This window comes from Anarrhichthys ocellatus, unplaced genomic scaffold (assembly GCF_004355925.1).
Source record: "Anarrhichthys ocellatus isolate YVR2014 unplaced genomic scaffold, GSC_Weel_1.0 scaffold33, whole genome shotgun sequence".
Lineage (NCBI taxonomy): Eukaryota > Metazoa > Chordata > Actinopteri > Perciformes > Anarhichadidae > Anarrhichthys > Anarrhichthys ocellatus.
Window position 1 is genome coordinate 990,796 of NW_022280063.1, and position 27,280 is coordinate 1,018,075.

The 27,280-nt window shown below is 42.3% G+C and overlaps 1 protein-coding gene across 3 annotated transcripts in view; it reads left to right on the forward strand.

Annotated features, from left to right (window-relative positions):
• The window catches only part of LOC116393412 (chemokine-like protein TAFA-2), a 52,496-nt gene that overhangs the window by 17,748 nt on the left and 7,468 nt on the right, over positions 1-27,280 (forward strand). For all 3 annotated transcript variants that reach the window (XM_031865733.1, XM_031865731.1, XM_031865732.1), the window contains 2 exons: positions 15,190-15,293; positions 23,873-24,028. In XM_031865733.1, the coding sequence (XP_031721593.1) occupies positions 15,191-15,293; positions 23,873-24,028 (259 nt within the window). In that variant the 5' untranslated portion in view covers position 15,190. The remainder of the gene's footprint in view (positions 1-15,189; positions 15,294-23,872; positions 24,029-27,280) is intronic.

Sequence of the window (27,280 nt, forward strand, 5' to 3'; positions counted from 1 at the left end):
AAAGAAAACGGCCTTGTGTCTGTGTTTCAGGGTGTATCGCGGGGCTTTAGCCTGGCATTTACACACACACACACACATACGTACGCACATGCACTCACAGACTTTGATTTCTTCACGGAGAGATCTTCAGCTGGCGGTGTTTGTCTCACTTTTAGCACCACTAGAGTCGCCTCTTGTCCCTTTTGATGGATTTCTGCGGAAAGCCCATTTTCTCACTCCGTGGACCCGAAGTGCAATTTAAGTCTCGTCACTCGTTATAAACCGACTAAATTCATTATGATTGGACTGAACAGTCGACTGATTTCGGCTGGTTGGAAAATTTCCTGCCACACTGCTCCGATATTCATACCTTTGGCTCAGTCCTTCGTGCTTGTTTCCTATCGGCAGTGAGGAGATTGAACACGACTGAGGAAATATGGCCTCTGAGAGCCGCTGTAACCCCCCCCTCCCCCTCAGTTCCCACTTCCACCCCCCCAGCAGTCACACAGCATACAAGTCAATGTGACCGCTGAGGCAGAGCTGCCTTTTCATACCGCTAACGTTCAAAGCAGGCCCAAACGACCCGATGAAAGCAATCTAATACCACAAATTAACCTGTCACTTAGCCTGGATTATAAGCCTCACGAGGGCCACGGCTAAAATAACTTGAGCCTCGTTGTTCTGTGATGTAAAACAGCGGAGAGGGGAGTGTAACCACAAAAATGAAAAAAAAAGAACAGGTGCAATTTAGTTTTAAAGCCTGTGCGCTCTGCTCAATCGCCTTGAGTAATTAAACTGATCCCCCACCCCCCCTCTCCCCTTTCCTCTGGCCTTTCCGTCCCGGCAGCCCTCGGAAGAGAGGAGCCGCCATGCTTCCGCTCCGACACGTGAGAGAGGTCGAACGCGAAAGGGCGGGAGATAACAGGACGCGAGGCGCTGCTGATTTATTGCTCAGGTCGGCGGAGCCCGCCATTCGCGACGCTTTTGTGACCGCGGCTAGCGTAGTAATACAAAGACGTTCTGAATGTGAATACTTCCTGCGCGGGATTGTGAGGATCAGTTATGATAAGCTGGCACAGCTGCCCTCCCTCTCCAGTTTGCTGTTTGTCCTCACACACACATTTATCTAACACAATTACAAGAGCATTTTATTGGCCGTCACTTCACTTCAACTCAGTCTTGGTTATAATGGAACTAAATCACTGTTTCATTGCCCTCTCTGGCTGACTGTTTCCGGTCTGTTTCACCTCTAACTGTTTGCTGTGGTAAGAAGAGAGCTTTGTTGTACCTTTAAGTACCCCCAATAGTGGCGTCACGGTGTACTGACACAGTCTGGAGTACAGAGCTACATCACTGCAGCGAGGTGATTTCAAGTTGAGGGAAAAAAATGACAGCATTTAAGTTGCACTTTGAGGGAAACACAGTGAATCAAATATTATTTTTATAGTTCTGGCATCATTTCTGTCTCTAGATCCCAGCAGTTAACCTGGTGTCACTGACAGGAATGATGGCCAAAACTGCATAAATTAAAATATTAAAATAAACTATAGACACTTGGAAAAATCCCCCACTTCAACAGAAATCTTTCAGTTTATACGCACTAGCATTGATTTCTTTCGAGACTTCAACTTCAATTTAAGCTCAATTTAACACCTACACTTCAAATAACACTTCAACTCCTTTCAGCACTTTAACTTCATTCAGTGCTCACATTTAAACTTCGTTCAGCCCATGTTTCTTTCACTAATTCTAATTGAATTGCCATTAAATCCAGCATTTATAATTTAGTTTTAGTTGTAGTTCCACATTTCTGTCAGCCTGCCTCATCTATCTTATTGTTAACCCACATGTCCCAGCATGCTTTGCAAAACAAGTGGTTTGAATATGTTGCAATCAGCTGCAGGTTTTACACGGAAGGAGAGGAAGACAGTGACGGTGAGAGATTTCCCCAACTGACCCAGACCCTTAACCCAGTCTTGCTGCTGGTCTTTTTGCTTCCTCTGCGGGTGCATAAATTGGCCTCCATGGCTCCACTTCAATGGTGTTAAACATCAGTGCTAAATGACAGAGAGAGAGAAGCCCTTGGTCTTCACAGTTGACGTTTTTAGATCACACATTTTGCTACAACTGTTGTCGCCATTGGTGAAGATGGAACTTGTGCCACTTTGCTCATGGAGTCTCCACATAAAAAGTCACGCGCACATTGGCGCCAATACTAAGTCCTAAATGAATCCACATTTGCTTGGCTCTTCGACATAAAACCTGGGTGGGAGGCATCATTGGCTAACAGACATACTAGAGCTCGGGAGCTAATTAAGACAGTTTCATAATCGCCTGTCAACTTCTCTCCTGTCGTCGGTGCGGCGTTGAAAAGTTTCATTAGATGCCTAAAAATAGATTTCCCCCGCGCCCTGACACCTCACTCCTCGCCTTTTCTTCTCATCAAAGCGTGCGAGATTCGACGCTATTCATGTTCCCCCCCCCCCCGCGCTTATTGGCTGCGACTAATCCGAGGTGGGAATTTCTGGATTTCCGATCGCACAGACAGAAGGAAGTGTGCCGAGGCTGAGCTCGCTGAGCCTGTCACCAGAGAAAACGTTTCTAGTGACGAGTGAAGACAGAGCTGCAAAGGAGAAGACGAAATCTAAATAGGGAAAATTGCTCTTAAACATGGCGAGACAACTTGAGAACGCACAACCACTGCTTTCCATATCACTTAGTGTTCTGCTGTCTTCATCACAGACACACATTCTCACCTAGTTTATATCTGATCGCTTTATTCTCCTGTTTAGCTTTACAAAGAGCGCGGCGGCTGCAGCCTTGACAGATGTTTCACACACGAATATCACAATGTTTTGACTGACACTCCTCTTCTGTGGCTCTGTTGCTGTTTATTTAGCTTCCACGTTCTTTCAGCTCCATGTTGAACCTTAATATAAAATCCACTCTCTGTAAAAACACAGCAAGGATTTTGTCATACCAGTTTATACAAAGAAACCACCTTATTTTACTCATAATGCAGCCTATGATTATTTCACAGAGCAAAGAAAACTTGCCAAATGCTCCTCTGTGTGCTTTAAGGTGTCAGGGACGAAATGCAAGAAGGGGCCGAGGGAGAGCAAGCATCCAGAGAGCATTACGCTTTGACACGTACAGGCACCAGACTCAGGCTCTGGCTGTTTGTTTGATAATGATGATAAATGGCGGGCTACCTCGGAGTGTAATGTATTCCTATTCTCCCATGTGATTTCTTAAATAGCTTTTCTTCCACCCCGCTGTGAATTCGTAATGAATAGCAGTTTACGGTACAGTAGCAGTGATCAGTCCGCTGCCGTCAGGATTTAGCTGCACTTTGATTGTGTTTGGGCTGTTTACGCATACGGAAATGACTTCGGGCACATTGTGGAGTGGCCCCTAAACGCGACTAATCTCGTCATTTGTTCTGGCAAAAGTACATTTTCTCTTCGGGCTGGGGCAGAACTCTTGCCACAGACATAATCAGCAAAGTCGAGGATATTGTTTTAGAGTCGAGCGAACATTAAAGGCCCTCAAAATCTATTTTCTACATTAGACACGTGTGTGTGTGTGTGTGTGGTTGTGACGTTACCGTGTGCCGATGTGAAGCGTGTGTGTAAATGCGACCGCCAAAAATTGGGTAATATGAGACTGACTGTCATGTCTGTTCAGCTGAAAAAAAATCCGGTTTTGATCGGCAGCCGATCGATTGGTACATCTCTCATTTCTTTGTCTGATGGGTTTCAGTGGCCGAGGCTCATTTAGAAAATAGGTGACATATGGTAGAAGTGAATTTAAAACAATAGAGCTCAGAGTGTTGTTCCAATACAATGTATTTCACCCTATTATTATGTATTCCCTTATTTTATTCAATTGAACCCTCAAGATTTGTTTCCAAAAGGTTTATAGACCTGAGGTATGTATTTTATTATTCATTTCTTACAGTATGCAGATAGCAGGTAAAGGCAGGGAACGTTGTGTTTTTCTATTTGGCCTCACGTTTGTCACTGGTACTGTAAACTAATGCATACAAAAGGGGTTGAGGTTATTGTTGTTAAATACTATCTTATGAAAGGTTTACACATAATATTGTGTTTGTGGGTCAATCCGTGTAAATATCACTTAATTGCTTAATGTGTTAAATAAATAAATAAAGGGTAACACATGCATTATGATGTAGCTGTAAGCTGATTTGTCAACGACAAACTCCTCCTGTGGGAGAAGTACACGATGTCGTGAAAACAAATAATGAATGACAATATCGGAAAACACAGCTGCGACAATATAAAATATGTATTCGAAGGAGATGTTCTAATTATTGAAAAATGCTATAAACATGTAGCAATGTGTATGTGCTTACAACTACATTAAAGTCAGCTGTAAACCGCTTACATAGTGCTCATGAATGCTAAATGGGGGTGGGGGGGGGGTTAAACCATAATGTAAAAGAAAATAATAAATATTTAAGTAGCAGATAAAACCTTATATAAAGCAACTAAACGCACTGTGCTGTGTACTATGCTGTGTTTAATGTGAAAACCACGGTCCTATCTGCTCTGTGATACAGAATGTAATTCCTCTTCCGTTATCAAACTGGGACAACAGAAGAATGGCATTTCATATTCTGATACATGTAAAAATCAGAAAGCCTTTGAATGAGCTCTGGCTTTTCACATAATTGACAGCCGAGCTGAGCAAAACAATAAAGGCTCTAACTCAGGTTGCCATGTCCCATCATCCCCCCTTTTTATCTTGAGGAACAACTCCAGTTACTGCCACAAATGTTTTAATAATCATTGTTTCTTTGAGGTGTTGAGTGAAACGGGAAAAGACGAAAAGCACTGCAGCCAATTGATTTGAATCAAACAACACATTAGAAACAGGGACCCACAAGGCTGAAATCACATCGGACTTCCTGCTGACTCCCACACACCTGACTGGCTGTCAGGTATAAATATAATTTTTCATACATCATTTATTTATTCTCCTCCATGTTGTCCCGCAGTCATTGAGCTGACGCACTCATCTACAGCGATGCACAGCGACAGAGGGATTCTCGCACAAGGACACCGGGCTGTCGCGGGGATCAGACCCGCGTCTTTCCAGTTACAGGACAGACTCCATGAGGACGCACTGACACCACAATGTGACTCTAATATATATTAGTTTCGCTAACAAAAACGCCACTTGGTGATTCGACCTACTTTGGACCTTGATGCCGTTCTGACAGTTTGACTTCATGTCCTCCATGAAACTGTTTGGCATTATGAAATTGGACTTGTTTTGACTTTTACGTTAGTACTGAAGCTTATGGCCAACAACTGAACTTTTTGTTATGCATAATTTGACGGGGAAGACGACGAGTTTGAGGTGGAAATCAAGCCTCTGAAACTCATTAAGATCATCATGGGACATAATGATTTGAATTTTTTTTTAACGAAGTTAGTATATCATTAGGGTATGTATAGTATAAGAGTCCATTACACTGACACTTAGTCAGATCCTTTACTTTAATGAACGTATCAAAACCACAATGTACAAATACTCCAGTATAAGAAAAGTTGTAAAAAGTTTGACTTTGGTGTAAAATTCTTATCACCAAATACTAGTACTAAAAGTATGACAGTTGGTTTTTGTCCTGATACTCTTATGGACCGTTTGTTTCTATTTCGTTGGGTGAGGTGACGAGGGTGCGGTATTTCCCCTTCCATGTTTCAGGTGGAAAAGTATTTCACATTCAGACCATCATGGGACAATACTACTCACAGCTGATGTTTATTCATTCATCAGTTGTATTGTTTATTATTAAATTATCTTTTGTATTCAGATCATTGACGCGAGTAGAAGTATCAATGCCACATTGTAGAAAGAAAGTACAAGTAATATCCCAAAACCCAGAGTGTAAGAAGCTCACATTGTGATGACAGTAGGCGACAGAGCCAGGCTAGCTGTTTCTCCCTGTTGTGATATGCTAAGCTAACTGGCTGTAGCTATGTAGCGTATGGATGTGGATGAGTTTTTCACCCAATACATTGGATAAGAAAGTAAATAAGTACATTTTCCAAAATTTCAAACTACTCTATTACTGAACTAAGTACTTAAGTACTGAATATTATTAACAAAACTCAAAGTATCAAAAAACTGAAAACTGTCCTCTGAGTGCTGCACTATTATTTATCATATTATTGAGCTGATCACACTGATGCATGTTGAGCAGCATTTTACTGTTGTACTTGGTTATGATGGAGCTTATTTGGACTTTTTTATATTGAATAATTTGGTATGAACGTTTTTTTATCTGAAATGTAATTCGTAACTATAACTGTCAAAATGTAGTGCAGTAAAAAGTACATTTCTCCAGTTTTTCTGCTTTATAACGAGACACAAACGTGCTTATTTTTACTAAAATGTTTAGACTGGCCTCATTGATAATTCATAAAGCCTCAGCTAAGAGAGCAATTACAGGGAGGCAAACAGTAGGCTGTTGAGTTATGAGACCTCGACTATAAAAAGGTTTCAGAGAGGTACACTGAATGCTGCTGCGTGCTGACGGTGCCAGGCAATATTGGAAGGTGGGGGCTGGACTGAAATAGCACACTGGATCATGAGACGGTGATGCATTGACACTTTGATCAAAGGAAAACTAAGGTTGAGACCATTTGGCTGTTGCGGTTTCGGTGAGCGCGGCCTCTCAGATAGCATCTCGACGTGTCGTTACGGAAGGTCGCTTTGGTGGTTAACTCTCTGAAAGGGCACTCAGCGTCAGTGTCGGGTAACAGCGCCGATATTTGCTCTGCCTCGGCTTCTTCTTCGGTCAAGTTTCAAATCAAGGCCCTTCCTCGCTGGCGCTCTGATCGCCCCCACAGCTGAGCGGTAAAAAAAGAAGAAGCTGTGAGGCGTCACTTTTTGATTTATCAGTTTTGATCAGAACCAGATGAAATCAGATGATATTTGCTCGATGAAATTCAAAGTAGATCTCACAAAGTCAACCTTTCTGAGAAAACATTGGTATGGAGGACAAAAGCAACCGAAAACATGTAAAGCTTGATTGGAGGGGGGGATTTGAAAAGACTCACTGAGATCTGTTAGAGACCAGTGAGTGAAACGAAGACATTTATTTCATGTAGATATTTCACGGAGCTGCAAGCTCCTTGGTTTGTGACATGGATTACATCCTAGAATTGATAGAAACAGTCATCCAAAAATAAATCAGATGTGAGCAGCAAATCAGAAGCGAGCATGAAGGCCCGAGGAGTCTCTCATGATGGCGGAATTTGGATTGGGAATCGCAACGGTGGAGAATCACGGTGCCGCTGCAGGCTGCTGTATAATGATTTGATTAGCGAGTCGTCGGGACAAGGTGCTAAGGCGGTGCTCCTTTTATAGTCCTAAGTTCGTACATCAACACGGCCCTGACAGCTGTCTTGTCCTGTTTATGAAGTGAATTGAGCAGGATTTGCTGCGCGGGGCGCGTGACAAAGAGCGGGCAAACTCCCTTGTTTTCGGCGTGACGGGGGTTGAGAGCTTCCCTCCCTCGGCTGTCAGAAGGGAACGGCTGTGTTTTGGCGAATGAACGATGTTTGCTCTGCGACGGAGCAATCGGCTCCCCGCAGCCGTCCGAGGTGACAGCCTCTGTCACGGTCCAAGTGAAGAGCGAGATAGAGGCGGAGGGGGAAGGGGAAAGAGGGGGTAATCCCTGTATCGAATCCAGCTGCAGAGACGGAGAGGAAAAGTCCAGCTTTTTTCTACGGTTTAGCAACACTCCCTCCGCCCGCCCTGCCATATCTGTGATACTGTGGATTACACACACGCCTCGTGACTTTCAAGGGAGCGTCTTCCTACAATTGTGGGGAACCCGAAAATTGAATCTTACACTTTAAAAATGATTACTAAGTAAAACACATTGTGGTTGGCTACCAAAGCTGCTTTACAGGCAAGATATTTGTGGAAAAATATTAGTGTTAGAAGCCTTAAAATGTTCTTTGTACGATATTCAGAGCATTGACAAAACAGCAAACAACTATTAGCTATTTAAAAGATATAGAGGAGCAACGTCTACCTGAGCACAGTATGAAGTCACTCTTCCTATGTGTGTGTTCACTCTGCACTGCATCAAACATGTCTGGAGGGGACCTTTAACTTCCGATTTGTCCCTTTTTGTGTTTAAACAACAGGATTACTCTTATGGAAACAATTCGGAACAATGCACCGAGCTCTGCAGCGGTCGCTGAACTTCATCACCTCCACCCACCACACACCGAGCAGATGACATTTAGCTCGCTGATGTTCCTGCAGTGTTTCTGGCTAATAAAGTCCTCAAGATGAGGTTGTGGTTAGAGCATAAATTCCAGGCCTTACTTAGTATTCTTTCTTTTACACCACAAAGTGCATGAATGCCTGGACTTTTATGTCCGGATGGTTTGCATGCTGCAGAAATGATTGACATTTCAGTTTCCAGCCGCCTTAAAGACTCAGCCTCATCGTGCGGGAAGTAGGTGAAGGATGAATTCCCCGTTTTTCTTTCCTCCTTTGCAAACATTTACTATTAATAGGCCAAGGGCGACGGAGTCTTTTATTCGCTAATGAAAAGTATCGCCGGCTTGTGTGAGCCCATCAAAGTAAGAAAATAAGTGACACAAATGGGACAAGTGAGAAAAGAGGTCAGAATCGGGAGTTAATGCCGCACTCGATTTCACTCGGTTCAGCATTCACCAAATCAAACACACCTTTGTATTCAACCTTCCTCTTCACACGGTTCTAAAGCATGACAGTAGAAGATACTTACGATGCTTATCTTTCCCTATTGATGTGTACAAACTACAGAGGTTTGGTATACGCTGAACGTGTTTCAGTTACAAAGAGAAACCTCCGCAATAGAAGGGAAGGTAAAGAAATATCTTTTTACGTCTGTTGGGTCCAGTGTTCTGGCTTCAGCTCTTGTCAAACACAATACTGTAGTCAGTCTAAATATTTGTTGAGCGCTCACCTGCCTGCGCATACAAACAGAATTTTGTAGAGGCATCAGAATCTGCCACCAGCCAAGACTCTGTCAGTGAAAATCAGTGCAGAAATGATCATTAGTTAATTCTATCTGACAACTGAAACAGAGTGTTGGCTTCTAGTGTGTCTGTGCTGTACATTGACTGCTCAGCAATGTAAGTAACTTGATTTCAGCATGTAGGTCACTGTATTAAATTAAAGTCTCCATCTGTGTCTCTACACCTAAACAACCCGAGTTATAGTTTGATGAAAAGTAAAGTAATGTGACATCCTGAGCTAACTGTGAGCTACCGGACCGAGACCCTGGTTTAGCGGTAAGACAAGTACCCTGATGTTCACACTAATTACTCCAAACATTGCCATCAATTGCACAAAAAAATCCTATTTCTTAAATGTGATGTTGAAGCTTTATTCCCAGAGGGAAATACAGAATTGGAATAGAGGCGCTATACTTACTACTCTATAACTCAGGGGAAAAATACACGCTTCACTTGAGATTTGTGAAGTTTTCTAATTTGAAATTGGCTCCTCTAGAGCCAGTGTGTGGTTTGTCCATTCAGGGCTGCCGTAGAAACATGGCGGTGCAACATGGCGGACTCCGTGAAGAAGACCTGCTCCCTGTTGTAGATATGACGGGCTCATTCTGAACTAATGAAAACAACGATTCTAAGTTTCAGGAGATTTTACACTTATGAAAACATAGTTATGAATATTATATGACATTTATGTTTATTGTATTCAAGAAGGGACAAGGGAAATTAATTAACATGTAATATCATGTAAATGGGGCAGATTTAGCCATGCAGGATCATTTCCATCTGCAGGCCCTGGCAGGTTGATGGTATAAAAAATAATATGCCAATATATCCCCTTAAATCTTACACACTGGCCCTGATATACATGAATTCTTCACATTTAAGTGTGTAACTGGGACAATTTCAATACATTAGGAAGCATGCCAATAAGCTGTTGAGGAGGAGAGAACCCCAATATGGCTGCCAGCAGAAGAAGAAAGGAACAAAACAGACGGGAACAAAACCCGAAACTTTTTTGATGTATTGTTCAGTCTCACTGTCGGTGCAAGAGGAAAAAATATATTGGGCAAAGTCTCAAGATTCGGGGGTTGTTCACAGTGTCTCAAGGCAACAGTAAACAATATGTTATTATTTCTCCATCGACAGCAATAAAGTGAAAGTAGACTCCCGGGCAGCGCTGCACTTTGCCCTGTCAAAACATTTCCATTCATTTCTTTTTCAGCAGTTGAAAAAAACTGTCTAACTAATAGTGTTAACTTGTTATTATACTGTAACTGTACTGTAATAGTTGAAACATTTAGAGAAAATTCATTTAATTGCCTTATAAGAAACTGATAAGTAAGGAAATCTGATGTGCTCTTTTCATAATTCATTTTTTAACGGCTGTAATGGGGGTGGTTGCAGTGCAGTGACATTACTGCTACAGTTCATCAGAGATCACTGCAGTATACAAATGCAGCTGTTTCTTTTGCTTTGGTTGAGGTGGGAATGTGCAGTGCCTGTGACAGTCAGGTGTTTTCATCTCTGTGAGTGTACGAGTCTTTTAGTAACGCAAGCTCCTCAGTCAGCGTGTGTCGGCTCACTGAGGTCAATCATCGAGTGGAGTCTTCTTAAAGCAGCCTCGTTGGTCTGCTGCCATTCAATTTGTTGCACGGAGAGGAGTGGGAGTGGGAGGACGAAACGACGATCAACAGTTTTCTGTCAGAGATGGGGATTTCTTGCTTTCATTCAGTTTTAAACAAATTCACTTTGTACTCTTGAAAGGAAATCCGAAGATCTACACCGCCAGGCTTACCCGCCCGCACAACAGAGCCGACTCATAACAAAGGGATAAAAGTCCAATCTCTGGATGAATTTCAGCACGCAAATCCAGGGGAACTACCGAGGTGGCACCGGCGAAAAAGAATATTACTCCTCACTTGTCCTCAAGTGCAATATACTGCAGATAGGAAAAGAGGCTCCGTCTCTACTGCCAAGAGGAGGAGACGCAACGCGCTGCGACAATCAGAAGATAATTACACATTTCATTTAGGCTTCAGTTTATTAGTATTTGTTTTTTCCTCTGCTATCCTCCTAACTTCAATGTGCAGCTCATGTTTCAAGCTTGTGGCAATCATCTGCATACATTATGCGTCTCACTTCAGGGCCTCTTCTGTCACAAAGGGTATACATTATACATGAAGTACTGTCAGACTAAAATGAACAATTAAAACTTCCGACTGCTGCAGACAGCTTCTGAGTCAGAGTTTGCTTTCTTCAAAAAAAAAAAAAACACACCCATCTGAATCCTTGTTAAAACCAAGTGGCAATAAAAAACTCTTCAAACGCGTATCACCAACAAATGAAACCTGTAATAAATACTTCACCAAAGTAATCATTATCATAAAAAATTTGTCTTTATTGTTCTGGCCAAAATGGAATTAACATGTATTATGTCGATATTGTGATATGAGACGAGGTAGCGTCTCTGATTTTTGGATATTGTAATACAGTAAAGTGTTCTCTCTCTCCTGGTTTTAAAGGCTACATTAAAGTAAAGGGATACCATTGTCTGAGCTCACAGCTTTACACACTTTGTCATTATATCCACACTACTGGTATTTGTCAAAAATCTCAGTGTGTAAATATTTTGTAAAAGCACCAAAGGTCAACCCGATAATATCGTTGCAATTTCAATATTGAGGTATTTGGTCTAGAGTTCTGTGTTGGGGCTGTGTATCCAAGCATCTAGATGATGCATTTGTGGGATCAAAGTAATTTCCGCATTAATCTAAGTGGTATTAATTGATAAAAAAAAAAGATTTGTTTTTTTTTTTTTACTAGTCTGACATAATATCACTGTATAAAGTCGTTATGCAGATCATGTTAGAAAAGAATGACCTAATTACACATCCAGCAGGCACAGAGCAACATTGGCATTCATTCGGTGTCATGTTTCTGGCCACCAGGCGAATGGAATTCCAATATTCACTTCCCTGTGATCTTTGGTCCGGGCCTCGACAACTCCTGTGAGAAATGCCTCTAATGCGGCTCAATAGTCATCTGATCCACTGATTATATAAAACATGAATTAGTGAAGCTTTATAGTTTCTGTAGGTGGTCCACGTTGGTTTTCATTACAATTATGATTTACTGTACGGCTCTCCAACCAAACCACAAGAATAGAAATGGCAGATCAGAAAACTGTCACATGACTTATTTTTTAGAATATAAATCAAAGAGAGTAAGTGTAAAATGATTCACCTCCTGTGCAGCAGAAAAGAGCTACCAAGACCTCTGTGAACTGTGTACCGGCTGGATCACGTCGCGTTGCGAGCAGCGAAAAACAGACGTTTACTTATAAGAAAAATAAATTGCAGTGTTTCTCCAAAGATGCTTAAGCTCTCCGATTCAAGGTCGAGATGTAAAATGGCCTCAAACTGTAACATATCCTCAGCGACTCGCTCTGCCGAGCGCGCCGCCACACCAATGACAACACCGCACATTCAGGGACAATGAGATGTCATTTACAGAATTGCACCCTTAGACGGCACCCGACAAATGACGCTGTAGTGCTCTGCCCTGCACTCTGTCACCAATGGCCCTTTTTCAAACACACACACACACACACACTGAACTGCACAGCAAACATCGACTGGCCACCGTTTCAACCCGGCCTCCAATTCTACGGCTAACCAGCGGCTATAAATCTGTCGCCATGGAGGTGAACATTAGCACCCGCTGCTGTAATACGAGCACTTAACTGTACAATTTGAGGTCCAATTGAGCAGATACATGAACCTCACCATTATGAGGGCTATCGCTGTCAACATTTGAGTGACTCTCCTTCCACGTGTCTCTCCAGCAGCCTTTGAATTCCCCTGCTAAGTGTCCTGAAACTGGCAATCATGGCCTCTGTGGAGATTTACATCATGTTGGTGATGGAAAATTCCACCATGAAAGCGTAAAAGATCAGTGGAGCTCTTTGGTGTGTTTTCCTTCCTGCGGTGGATAAGTGGCTAAATGACTTCAGCATGCCCAGCGAGCATTCTGGACATATACTAAAAGTATACGTGTGTGTTATAATGTGTTACAACGCACAACTGTATGAGCAGCATTTTGTGTTGGAGCTGATTTGAACTCTTTTCATATTATGGGGCCGATATATCAACAACGCATCATGTTGTGTAAAATAAACTACGATATCATTAAAGGTACAATTTTCTTTGAAATGCAGCGGAGAAGCGTAAAATTGCATAAAACTTAAATACCCCAGGAAAGTAAAGTAACTCAGAATTGTACTTCGTGCAGCACTACGCATTATTCCAATCCCAGTGTTTCTGCTCTCTAACCGTAAAACTACGAGTTGCGGATTGACGGGAGGGATGCACTGATTCAAACAGCTGGAGCTGGTGACAATGGAGCCCATCTATTCAATTGAACTCTATGTGTATACAGTATATATACATTATATACTGGAATTTGAATTCCTGTTTCATTTTTTCATTTCAAAAGTAAAATTTTGTTTTACACTGTTAGTAAAGCAATGTTTAAGTCAAGCCTGATGTTGTCTTTCACATAAAGTAATGATCCCAGTCCCTTCCACACAGTGAGGCATTAAGTGTATAATTAAGAATAGTCGATCGTACCCAAAGCCCAGGTATCGATATCCTGACTCAAAAAAGTCAGATCGGTGCATCGCTAACGGAATGTTGCAGGCTCTAACTTGGCCAGGCTTGGTCCAGGATTCCCCTAAATGTCGACTTTTTCTTTAAAGTCAGTAGACATTAGAGAGACATTTAAACAATTCCCCAAGTGAAATGAATGATTCAGAGACACAAACCAGTCTGGCAAAAAACACGTCTTTCTTCACCTTTGGCCAAGTTTTCATGACTAAAACTGTGTGTACGCACAGAGACAGATATATATGCATACAAGCCCGCACAAACACCTGATTCTCTTCTGTAAATCTCAATCACATGTGGAGCTGGACGCACATGCACAAGCCTCATTTCCACTCCCACAGTTTGCCAGAAATAGAAGTAGAAAAGCCCTTAAACATCAGTTTGCCACATGGATACTTGTGCTCGCTCCGGCACTCCAACAGCAGCTGTCATTACGCACGGCTGTGGCTACTTGTATAGCGTCCATACCACTATTTCATCACATGTCAGCCATCATCGTGGTCAATAATAATTATTATTAAACGTCACATGGATTATCAGTGATTTATTCGCAGCGCTCATGTTGAAACTTTAAGAAGTGCTTCACAATTCAGGATAAAAATAACCGATCATTAACTAGGAGATAATGCCTCAAAAGCTACAAGGCAACAGTACACATTGTTTGCAAGGTGTTTTTATATGTGCATGAATTCAGTATGAGAAATAGTTTCCTTTGTGTTTTTGTAATATTTCTAATCTTAGACATGTGAGTCCTGTCTGCGCTGTGTTGACACATCACTAATGATCCTAACTCCTGTGTGCCTCTGGGAAATTCTGGGCAAAAGGTCACGCTCGGCTTGCCAAAATAAACTTAATTACACAAATAATCCGAGAGCCCCAACGAGGTTTAGCCGATCTATACGTCAATGAGGCAGGCAGATAAGAGGCGGTAAATAAGGCGTAAACGCAGCTTGTAACTTTGTCCGCTCGCGCCATACGACACCGAGCCTCTTCCAGTAATTACCACACCGCTCCTGCATCCTTCGTTTGAAATCTGATCGTTGTCTGTCAATGATAACGCGCCGCAAGCCAGATGGCGAGTGCGGCCTCGGCTCCGCCACTTCATTAGGGAGAGGGAGTGCAGAGGAAAAGGGCACTGTGGAGGGCTGGATTAGCTGCTCGCTCTCTACCACTCCGCTGAGAGGCTTATTTGAAGCCTGTTGGGGCAGCGGAGGGTCTTCACCTTCTGTTCGTGTTCCGGCTGTAAGAGCCTCGTGTTGCAGGTCGAGAGGGGAGGAGGTGCAGGGGAAGAAAGGGAGGACTTGGAGAGGGTGATCTAGGGCACATTTACAGCTGTACTTTGTTTTGAGAAGCAAGAGGAAGGATAAAAGCCTTTGCTCCTAGTGGAGCAGCACCCTCTTGTAGTTAAATATAGTACTTGTACATATAATGCGGTTCTAAAGGCAGGAATGCTGTAATAAAGTACCTTCTCATGGTTTCTCTTTTCTTTTTCCCAGGATGAGTGAGCGATACACGCAGATCGGAAGTAAAGGGGCTCTACTTGTAATGGTGCTCGTGATCGGTGTCTGGGAGATGACCGTACCGACAGAAGGAGCTAGAGGTGAGCACGTTCAAACTGAATCTACAGCTGGTTGAACTCTAACCTCTCAAGTATACCAATGGAGTTGATCGCTGTATATAAACTTTAACACTTGTTTCTAATGGAAACAAATGCACGTTCCAATGAGGCTGACAAATAGGTTGAAACCCTCACTACCTGCTTCTGTCTTTATGTAATTTGTGCGAACCCCAACTTCATTAGAACTTAAATGTCAGCATGACACCACTTAGAGGTCGTTCACGTGCCGAGTGTTGTTTTTTGCGTTCCTCCATTGATGCCAACGCGCAGAAGGCGGCATGCAAGCATTCACAAGCGCCCGGAGATAAAAGTAGTTTCACTTTTGGAAAGCTGCAGCACGCACAGAATGTCATGTGACAAGGAACAACCAGCTGGCATCTCTTCTTTCTTCCGTAAAGTTATTCGATCTGTCCCACTGACTATTTTACTTGCTTTAGGATTTCCGTCCAAGGAGGTGACATCATCCGGTTGAGAGGTCAGCCAAACTGAAGATGACAAATGGAGCAGTAAAGCTACACTCAGGGATTTACGCTGCTGGAAATCTTAGTTACCGCAACCTCCCAAGCAACTTATTTCAATAAAACGATGAAAGCAGCATTGGCTGGCATTTTTCCACGAGTTTTTAAACGCAACGCGTGAACGGCTGTTGTCATAACTTGGTTGGTTGAGAAGCATAATTAGCATATCATCTGACAGACTTCCTTCCTGCTCTGACAGCAGCGCGGTTAATACATATTGGGATATACTCTTTCATTGATTTTGGTAGTGCAAAGGATAAAGATGGTGATACACTCCCCATGAAAAGACCAACAAGTGTTTCCTGTGTGGCCAAAGTGTGATGTATATTATTTCCCCTTCTGCCGTAGAGCTCCACTGTTGTTCACAAACTATTAAAAACACGTCATTGAGCCACACACTGTTGCACTGGATGTGCCTTCATGACTATGAACACACAATGGGTTATTTTGAATTGATCCCACATAAACCATCCTGCTGCCCGAAAATACTACAATACTAACACAGCACCAAACCTGTATCAATCTGCAACTGAAAGTAATCCCCAACAAATGCACCGTTTTGCTCCTGGTTGAATAACATTCACTAAAAACTACGATCCTCTGTTTGAGTAAATTACTGAGAATAAATGAATGCATATATTTGTGACCTATTTTTAAAGATTTGTATTGTTTTGAGAGACAATGAATTACTGGTTTTGGTCCGTTCATCATGCCAGGCTTTTCTGTTAAATCACTTTTATTAGATCCATATTCTCTAGGTGGCGAGCGGTAATTGCTTTAGTAATTTTAAGGAAATCTAATTATGAAAATAGTCAACAATTGATGCATCAGAGCCTAAGATGTTCTGACCTTTTGTCCCTTATCTGAGTCAAGCTCCAAAATCTTGCATCTTACATTACCCATAATGCAACTCAATAGATTCTTAATGTCCCCAAAGGGGAAACGCGTTTCCGCAGTGTGTGCATTATGCATGCCCCCAGAACATAGATACATTGTACATTACATATTCCCCCATTATATTAAAAAAAAAGACTCATACATAATGATTAGCGGGCGATGGGATTCAGCACCGCTTTGGCAGCACGGACTGTGTCATGGTAGCAAAGTATAGTGTTGTAATAATGCTTTGTGTTTTTGTAAATGCTTACATCTGTCAAACCCCACATGTAGTTTTGAATGCAGGCCTACTCTACCATTAAAATATAGTCTCCAAGCCCAGCCTCAGCTATCCCTCATGGCAGCACGAAGACAGAGAAGACAAACAACTGTTTCAGCATGCTGACTCAGACTCTGTATGACTAGGAAACTGATACTGATACCTTTGATATAGGGAGCAGGGAAGCTTTGAATGACAGGGATCACATCAGGTGACCTGCTGTTCATAGAACAAGGAAAACAAGGAAGCAGCAGAAATCTGATGATCACCAAAGACAATTGAAAAATTGGCTGGCGGCAGTGTTTTTCATCCTATTACATCATTCTACAAATGGTCCAAAAAAGTGAAACCATCGCTCCAGTCTTTGAATAAAGATGAGCAAATCAGGTCAAAGTTCTCCTCCACGTCTAGACAAGAACATCTGTCCTCTGTCGTCCACAAGCTCGTTGAGTCTCCGTCCGTCTATTCACTCGGCTCTGTAGAAACCAAATGGATTGTCGGAGGCGTCTTGGATTTGCTCATAGTGTGAGGCCTCAGCTCTCCATCTAAAACGAGAGCGCCCTGCTGCACCAATGCAAGGAAGGGACGCAGGAGGAAGCGGCCACCGCTTGTCATGCGAGGCGTTTGGAAAGGGATTTCTCACCCATGCAGGATCCCAGATAAAATGTCACAGTCGTAAATGGGGGAGTAATTGGACTGAAACGGCTATTTTAAAAGGTGTGATTCAAACCCGTCTCCCACTGCCTCATTAAAAGTGTTGTCGAGTCGCCAGTAGTGAACCCAGGGAGATCAATTATGACAACTCAGCAACATTACAAGTAGAGGCCAACCCACATGTTTCATCACTGGGAGTCCCACTGACAACACACGGCCTCAGGTAATTGGTACAGGCAGCGCTGGTGTCGGACAGGATGTGAGCGTGATCAAAAAATAAATATATATATATATATATATATATATCAGGCATACCCCTCTTCTCTTTGCCGTCCAATTAGACGGGAGCGCGGCGCTTTGATGTGCGTGGCTTTGATTGGCAGCGATCCCCCACTCAAGGCACTCATCATTTCAGCGGGAAGTGGATTGGAATAATCCCGCACGCATTCAGTTTCTCTCCGATGGCCGGCGGAAGCGCCCTGATTTTGGTGTTATTTCTGATGCTGTAAACTTATTATCATTCGGGGGATGAAATGAACCCAGAACATTGTCCAAAGTAGAGAAAATGTATTTCTTCTCACAGAACACAAGACGAAGAGAACTACGCCTACCCTCTGACAAGCAGGGACAATCTAGTGTTGATGTTCTAATGCACACATGAGCTTTCACTTCCCTAAATAACCGGTATCTGTGAGCACAGACGGGATCATATTCAAACATGCCTGTCTACTCTCTGACAGTTGTGTTAATTCAGTTTATTTGCCTCTCTGGTATGTGAGAAAAGAAGGTCTGATTTATCCTCTGCTACTGTGGATGTTTACAACACAAACTTAAAAAGTGTCATTGGTGTGCGTGTCCTCTATTGACCAGAAGGCAGGTAGAGCAGAGGATCAGGTCCAACAGGATTCAGTCCCAGCCGGACCCACTTGGCTCCCGATGTTGTGGTGACTTCTGATTTATCTTCATTAGCATCTATTGTAATGGATCCGTTGAGTTACCCGCTTTCCTGAGCTTGTACGTGCCACCATCCAAATTCAACTCATCAACAACATTAAGGGTACTTCAAGCTTAAGTTCGGCAGTGTTTGATTTCACTTCCTGGGATAATTGTGCTGATTCTACTTGCGTTCCATCATATATGTACGCTGTATCATGGCAGCAGCAGGAAATAAAAAAAGGATTGGAACTCATCAGCTGTCCACTGTCTAATACGGCATAAAAATGAAGTATAAAAGGAACACAACGTATCAACAGCCCGTCGTGAGCTATTGCTTGAATCTGCTTCACATCATCAGGAAAATGGAGGCGATACATCTCCACCTGGCTTTAACACCGCAGCATGTCCCTGCACACACAGCGCCTTCCGATTTTATGGTTGCCCAAATGGGTGTCGAGAGTTTAAATTCTGACCTTCAAAATTGTGCTAGCGTGATCCCTGCAGACACACACCGCAGCCTTGGATTTCAGTGTCCACAATGGGAAACCACTTAGTAAGAACCAAAGCAAGCGGGTTGCTAAGGGGAGCTTGAACCCGAGTGGAATGAAATTGACTGGTTCACACTCCGTTTCTTTTAGAACGTGTACTGTAGTACACTCGGGCGGTGCAGCGGTAGTTTCAGTGGGACGTCTCTAGAGCTGCTTCCCTTACTGGTTGTAAATGTTTCACCGACGTGTGACCTCCATGTCTGATGTACTGCAAGTCTTCTTGTGTTATACGCATCAAAGATTGTTGCTTGCTCTGCACCTTAGACTCTCTGCACTTTGTAATAAAAATGACGTATGTGATGAATAAGAAGCATCTTGCCAGGGAAGGAAAACACTGTTCGTACCCTTGAGGGAGCCCTAACTAACAGCCAGAGACACTCCCCATGTTAAACACAGCAATCAATCCACACGCTCAGTACTTTACGTTGAGTTTGGCTCAAAGATGGATCCTCATCCGTCACTCTTCTAAACTGCTACAGACAAAGCAACAAATAGTTTGAGGGGGAAATCTGTTCATGCGCTATTAACATGACACTTCTACACCTCATTATGTAGGTTTGCACAGAGGGAATTAAACTCATCAAGATTATTTCTCTATATGAGAGCTGGTATTTGTGGCCACACGCAGCATCGTGTGCAAAGCAAAGCAATGATTACATTATCATTCACAACAGCTTCGTGAATGATACAAAGCGTGCATCATTCGCAGTTTCTCCAGCGTCTCCGGAGACCAACGTATAAAAGCTTCTCAAGCAGAGTCATGAGAGAGAAATGGCCCATCACGTCCCCATGAAAGCAACTTCGCTTCAAAGGATTCGCTGAAAGGAACAAAAGTCTGGTAAACACAATACCGTCTGATAGTCAGCATCAAGTGTTGGGAGTTAATGTTACAATTCCAAGCTGCTGTTGGGGTTCAACAATCTGCTATGGTTTTACAAGGGGTCAGACTATTACTCGGCCGTTTCCTGCCTGGCAACCTCAGAGTGATGGGTCTTTTTTTTTCCATGTTGGTTTTAGTACGGTACAAACAAACATGCTAATTCAAAGAAAAGTCAGGCCTTTCCCCCTCTCTCCAGCCTTTATGCTAAGCTAAAGAGAGAGGGAATGGATAGGAGGGTTTTCCCAAAATGTTGACTGTTGCTTTACATTCAAATGGGTTCATTTTTTTTACCTGCGTTATTTCCTACCTTGTAGATAAATATGTATTCGTCCTTTCAGAATTTCATTGTGTGCCATACAAATGTCAGATATATAAACAGACTACATCACCTATAATATACCGAAAACAACAACAGACATCATCTACATCCTGATTGTGACATCCTGATTATGTTGCAAAAAAGTACCGATATCGACATATCGACATGAGAGCGAGGGACAGATGTAAAAGGATTTTTAAAGAACAGGTAGAAGAGGAAGATGTGGTAGAGGGGTTCATTCATGAGGGAGAGGACAGCAGATCCCAAATGTCTCCTTCGTTTGTTGAAAGTGATGCCTCGGTTCATTTCAGACATTCAGTTCTTCGTGTTTTACATCATCTTTTAATACAGGCATCTTGAAATTAGGGTTTTGTTCAAAAACAACATTTTGGAGAGAGAGAGAGAGAGAGACAGAGAGAGAGAGACAGAGAGAGAGAGAGACATGTCACTTAACGTAACAACCCGTCAAGAAATCGTTGATATTGACGTCCACCCTGTCAACAAATCTTACTAATTGTCTATTTTAATAGAGCCAAAACAGGAAGAAAATGGCCAAAACCTTATTATGGTAATTATCTATTTAAAGGCAACATAATTGTTTATGGATGGAGTCTAAAATGAGCCCACAAAAGTAAAAGTTTAGACTATTTTTTCTGAGATAGGCTAATTAAAAGTTAATGTTTCCTATTGAACTTTCTGTGCAAAAATATTGCACTTAAAGTAATTTCTGCTTTGTTTAATTACCATGCAATCACTATAAACATGTCCTTGTTGGTCTGAGACTGGGCTATGCATGGCCAGTTAGACCCTGGGAGATTGTGTCGGTTGGCTTTTACTACATCATATCACTAGACCTGTCAAAGTAAGCACTTTATCTTATTTTACTTATGTATTCAAATTTCTACATTCAAAGTTTTAGCGTCAAAATGTTATTCTTTTCCCAAACACTTTTTCTCACATGCTCTGTTGAGGGTTTGTACACGATGACGTTGCTACATATACACGCATACATACATACACATACATATACATAAGAATGTACTTATCCATAGTCAGTTTGTATAGCTTACAGTAACTTAGCAGGCTCCCAGCTTCACGTTGGTTTCAGATCCCAAAGTCACACAATAACACGAACCAATGCAAATGTATTCTATGCATTTCTTTCCCTTTGGAGATGCAGGCAGTTCACATGGGTAGAGAGAGAGAAGTGAACAATATGCAACAGTATCAAGCTGGGGCTGCTGCGGCTCCATTCTGGTACGGTTCCTATAACCACCAGGCCACCAGGACATCCTTGAATCCTGTCATTTAAATTACATGGCATCGCGCTTGTCTTATAAAACTTTGAAAGACACAAACCCACAAAACACAAGTTCAGCAGCAGCAGAAACGTGTCCAGAGCCCGAGGGATCCTCTCTGTCACAGCGGCTGGCGCGGCAGCTTTAAAGCTGGTTTGCAGGACAGACCCGATTCCCCAGTGAAATGCTTCTCTCTGTATCTGCTGGCAGGGGGAAGCCGAGCGGGGATCCAAGTAGAGACTCCAAATCCAGTCAGAAAAACCACAGCCGCTCAGTGTGAAGCATGTCCTTTAGAGAGGGATACTGGCAGCACTTCTCTTACATCTAAAAGAGCTCGGCTTGCTGTGTGTTTGTCTTTCATATCTCCTCTTGTCCGGGCCAGAGCATGAGTAAGCCCCTTGCTGCTTTTTTGGGGGGGGCGACTGCTACTACCTGCTTTATTGTTGATGTGTTAGGATGGATGAGTAGGGGTTAGGGTTAGACGTGCTATCAAATTTTGGGCGCCTGATGAAAACAGAACTTTCTAAATTGCACTTTTCTACCAACGGTTTGCTTAAATGTATTCTAGCAGCGGCTACGAGAAATGCAATTAGACACGGGAGGTAACCCACGTGGCAGGAGGAGGAAAACATATGGTGCGAGGAATATTAGACTCCCGCTTCATTTAAATCCACTGTTTTCTGAGTTTTTTCCAAAAATACAAAAAAATAACAGGTAAATCTCTGAGGAGTAGTGATGCGCTACAGTTGCAGAACATCTTTGTCAGGTTTAATATAATTCGGTCTCGGCAGAGCAGCTGACTCCATCTCCGTTAGTCTCAGTGGCTGCCTGTTACAGCAGCGGGAAAGTGCCGCTGTCCGCCAACGTAACACGCCGGAGTGAAAACGTATTTAAGTGGGTTTAGTTGACGGTACAGTGCAGTGCAGTTCAGACCAGTTTCACGCAGTCATTTCAGATTTACTGTTTACTGCAGCAACAGTGAGCATCTTAGCAGAAGGACACCTCAAGAAAATGTCACATGCAATTAAAAGAGAATGGAGCAGCTCGGGCTCTAAATAATTCAGACAATGGAGTGTGATCTGGAAATTGGCCCCAAATACTGCAGCGCTGCACTTTCCCCTTCACATGTCTGAATTTTTTTTAATGCTGCTGCCTGTTGTGGGAAATCTGGAAGGGTATCAGTTCCAATCATTACCATCTCATACTTGAGTTATTACAGTATTTATTAAAAAAGGAACCCGTTAAAAAAAAAATCAAAAACACTGATCAGGAAATGTTCCTGATTGGTTACCTCCACTACGCTGCTTTGCTTGTGAAACAGTTGTCTTTGGCCTTTGAGGTGAGCTCTCTAAAGTCTGAGACAATAACCCCGATGATGTCTTCAGGAGCTTAAAGTGGAGTTTATAGAAACATATTTACATTCAGTGTTTCTTACCATAATGCAGCAGTCAGCAGTCATTCCCATATCAGTACATCTGCACATTGTTTTTGGAATTACTCTCACTGCCAGAAGGGTAGAAAAAAGAAGAAAGAAAGGTCTGCACAGAGAGAAATTCTAGTTCATCTAGCCGTCTGTCTATAAGCTATCGCCAAGTTGTTAGCTCTTGATTTAATTCATTATGGTTATTATATAAAAACTTTTAATAATGTCCACCGCTTCTGCGGTTAGAGTAGTTACAAAAACACAGTCAACATTTGCATTTTGGACACCGACCGCTGACACCCTCACAACTCCAAAAACATCTCCGTAAATATCCAAATGAGCCTCATTTGGATAAACTGATCAATATTTCTTTGGCAATCTGATGATAAACCTGGCCAAGGTAAGCAAAGTAAATGAAGCACCGCTCTAACACGGAAGTAAGAACACAAAAATATGGCAATTTTGTGGAAGTGCCCCATTTAAGAATAAGGTGAATAAATGAGCAATTCACCCCCAAAAAGCTGTAAGCCGCTCTAACAAAATGACACTTAGAAAAGAATAATGCACATAAAGAGAGGAAAATGGAACCTCCTGTGATAAAATACCCCATATAAAAGGAAATAGGGAGTCAGCTCTCCCTGGTAATTTCTTCATTATTGAGACAGATTAGACGAATGCAGAGCAGACAATAGAGACCCAAGAGAGATATTCTTACGGGACTCAATCCAAGGCCAGCAGTGTGTGACTGTGTCTGTGTGTGTGTAGATGTGGGTAATAACTATTGCACCAAAGCCTCACTGATTATTCCATCTCTCTGTTGTCTCTCCAGCAGTTCACCATGTCCCAACAGGCACCTGCGAGGTGGTGGCGTTGCATCGCTGCTGCAACAAGAACAAAATCGAGGAGCGGTCACAAACTGTGAAGTGCTCCTGCTTTCCGGGGCAAGTGGCCGGCACCACCAGAGCCGCCCCGTCGTGTGTCGATGGTACGCTCCGGCTGAATATTTCATGGGCCATCTTCTTTTCTTTCTCTCCCTCTTTTTTTTTTTTTTGCTGACACTCCTTTCCACAAATCTTGAGGATTAGTTTTGCTGAGATCATCGATAAGTGTTTTAGCAGACGCTGACTCACTCAAGTGAAATTACTTAAACACGATGCTGTCAGGGGGAAACATGTAGTGTAGTCTGTCTGAGATCATTCATACATGTGTTGTGGAAAAATTAGGTAATTAATAACAAATCCTAAAAGGGAAAGTGATTTTTATTACCGCACATTACTACACAGATCTTCTTATGAAATATGAGGAAGGGACTGGGGATAACTGCATATTTATATCAAGTATCAATGGACTTAAATATGGAAATCTTACAATGAAATCTTCATATGCAGTGGACTTTCAATCAATCCATTGATTATTTATCTTAATTAATTGTTTTATCCTCAAAATGTTAGGATTAAAGTGCTCACTGTTCATCTGGCCTTAAAGGCTCTGCTGGAGGTCCAATGAAAAGTGGTACAAGAGAGAAGAACACTACAGTCTGCATAGTCCATTTAATTACGGTCACATGCTGTCAGTCATAGAACCAAACAAGAACACCTACGGCGTGTATACACATTCATGTGCAAAGCATTTGTGTTTCCCACTGACAAGATGTCAGGTTAGGGCAGAAAGGTAGCAGTGGACGAACCCAAATGCAGAGAGACAGGGAGCAGAAGGATATTTAACTGTGATTTTAATAGAGAACAGTCTGAGAAAAGTATCAAAACAAAACTTGCAGAAGAGGGGAGTCCGTAAATGTGTACTTTAAAAAATCCAAGGAAAAACTAAAGAGGTAAAACACAAAACAGTATCAGGTAATTCAGGGGAAACCAGCAGCGAACATACCGAGAAGCATCGCAGATCAGAGCAAAGCATACGAACCAACACAGAGAGGGGAACACAGGGTTTAAATACACTGGGGAGGTGATTAGACACAGGAGGATTCAATCAGAGGCGGGGCAGACAATCACACAGGTGGGAAAACAAAGGAAGGAAGTGAAGTTAACATGGGACACAAGAGGCAGGGAAACTACAAAATAAAACAGGAAACAAACTAAAGAGACTGTGACACAGGATCATGCTGAAGGATACTGCATTTAATGCAACACTCCATAAACAATGATGCTATTACAAACAACAGGTGGATGCTGTCGTAAGTCCAAAATAAGTGGAGGAACTTAAAAAACAATTGGGAACAACTGTCTTAATCAGACACTTATTATATTGTAATTTATTCCCATAATGCTGCTCAGAGTAATCACAGCGACCTGGCTCGTCTGCCGACAGCGCGGAGCTGAACGGCTAAACGTTAACGGACGTCACGTTGACTTGCAGTATGATGCGGTTGAGCTCAGTATGGTAGGGATAAAGAGTGTTGAGGAAAGGTACATTTTAACGCTATCGTGTAAAATGTAGTTTTTGCCGAGAAACTTAAAGAAAGTCAGTTGTTTGAAGAGAGACGTTTTCACAGCGATATAGAACAGATAATAGAGAGGGAATTACCCCCGATTCAGCTGAAGTGGCTGCTCCACTTTGGTCTGAAGGGCGCGGGTTCCAGGCTAAACTCTGGACCCAATCGTGTCTGACCTATTCCTTGACATTTTAGAATTGACATTTTCTGCAAATTAGAACTGTGAGCCACTGGCCTCCGTTTAAAGCTCCACGGGTGATCTCAGAAAAAAAAAGAGAAAATGTTTGGCACTTAACCTTTTAATTATTCTTTCTTCTGCAACCAGGGGATTACCTTTAGCTCAGCTCTGTGTGAGACAATCTTCTCCAGATATACGAGGACAAATGAACCTCCGGATGTCTGAGAAAACTTGAATAGATTTGAATGTATAATTCTATAATTCAGAGAGACAGCCACAGAAAATACCTGCAGATGTGACTGAGTGAAGTTTCCCCAAAAAAAAGTGTCTTGATCGAATTATGACTTTGGACAAAGTGTTGTGATATGGTAAAGAAAACTTAAAAAGGCAAATTGTATCATAAAACATACATCATGAGTGGATTTGTTTATACCTGATAGATGAATGAGACTTAATGAGAGACTCTCAAGGGACCACGACAACAGAATATAACTTGTAAAAAAAGGAAGAGGAAGAGTTTGACAGTTTGGAAATACGTACAATACACATCTGCTTTCTTGCCGAGAGTTAGATGAGAAGATTGATACTTATGTATGTATGGTAAATATGAAGCTGCTGCAAGCATCCGGTTAGCTTAGCTTAGCATAAAGACTGGAAGCAGGGGGAAACAGCTAGCCTGGCTCTGTCCAAAGTTGAAAATCCACCAAGTAGCAACTTGAAAAGCTCAATATTTAACACATTGTATCTCTCGTTTGATTCAAATTATTTTTCGAAGGATGGTATAGTTCCCAGTGAACATCAAATAGTACACGCAAGACACTCAAAAATACTTAAACTTTAACTCTTCAGTCCTGGCACATGATTGCAATTAAGGCATTTGAACTTACTTCCTTGATTTTTCAACAGTTTTTGAAAAAACGTATGTATAACGGATGATATATCAGTGTGTGTGGCCTTTACGTTCATCAATAGATGAGGAAAACATTACTGATTCTTAATGAATATGAGCTCAAGGTCAAAGCAAAAGATTTTTGGAACATTTCCAAAGGCTACAATCAAGGAAATAAAATGAAATAAAAAGCACAAATCTATTTTTTGCTCCCAGATGTTTTCAGCCGAAAGCCGCCCTCCTGTTTCCAAAGCGTCATTAACCGTTAAGTGAAACGTATCCCATGCACTATACCCACGTCTGGTTATCAATACTCCCATTACATTTCACGAGAAAACCTCTGTGGCTTTTTAATAGCCGCTGTTACACAACCACCATCTGCTTGCAGTTTGACCCGACGCACGCTCCGCACCACACTGCTGCTATAGCCGCGGCAGTGTGGTACAAATTGATTCCCTCATGTCATAAAGCATCCATCCTCTGCAACTCGGCGAGGCCCCGGTGTTATGTGTGGATTACAATAGCAGTGCTCTTCATTAGGAGAGGACACTAATGCTGGTGCGTGAACGTAGATAATGACCTCTGTAATATGCCAAATTGAAATGATGTCTCGTACAAACGGAGTAGCAGAAGCTTAATGTGCTCCTTTATGGAGGCAAGTCACTGCAGCTAAAAGGTCCCCCCCCCCCCCTCCGTCACTACCCCACAGATTAGTGACATA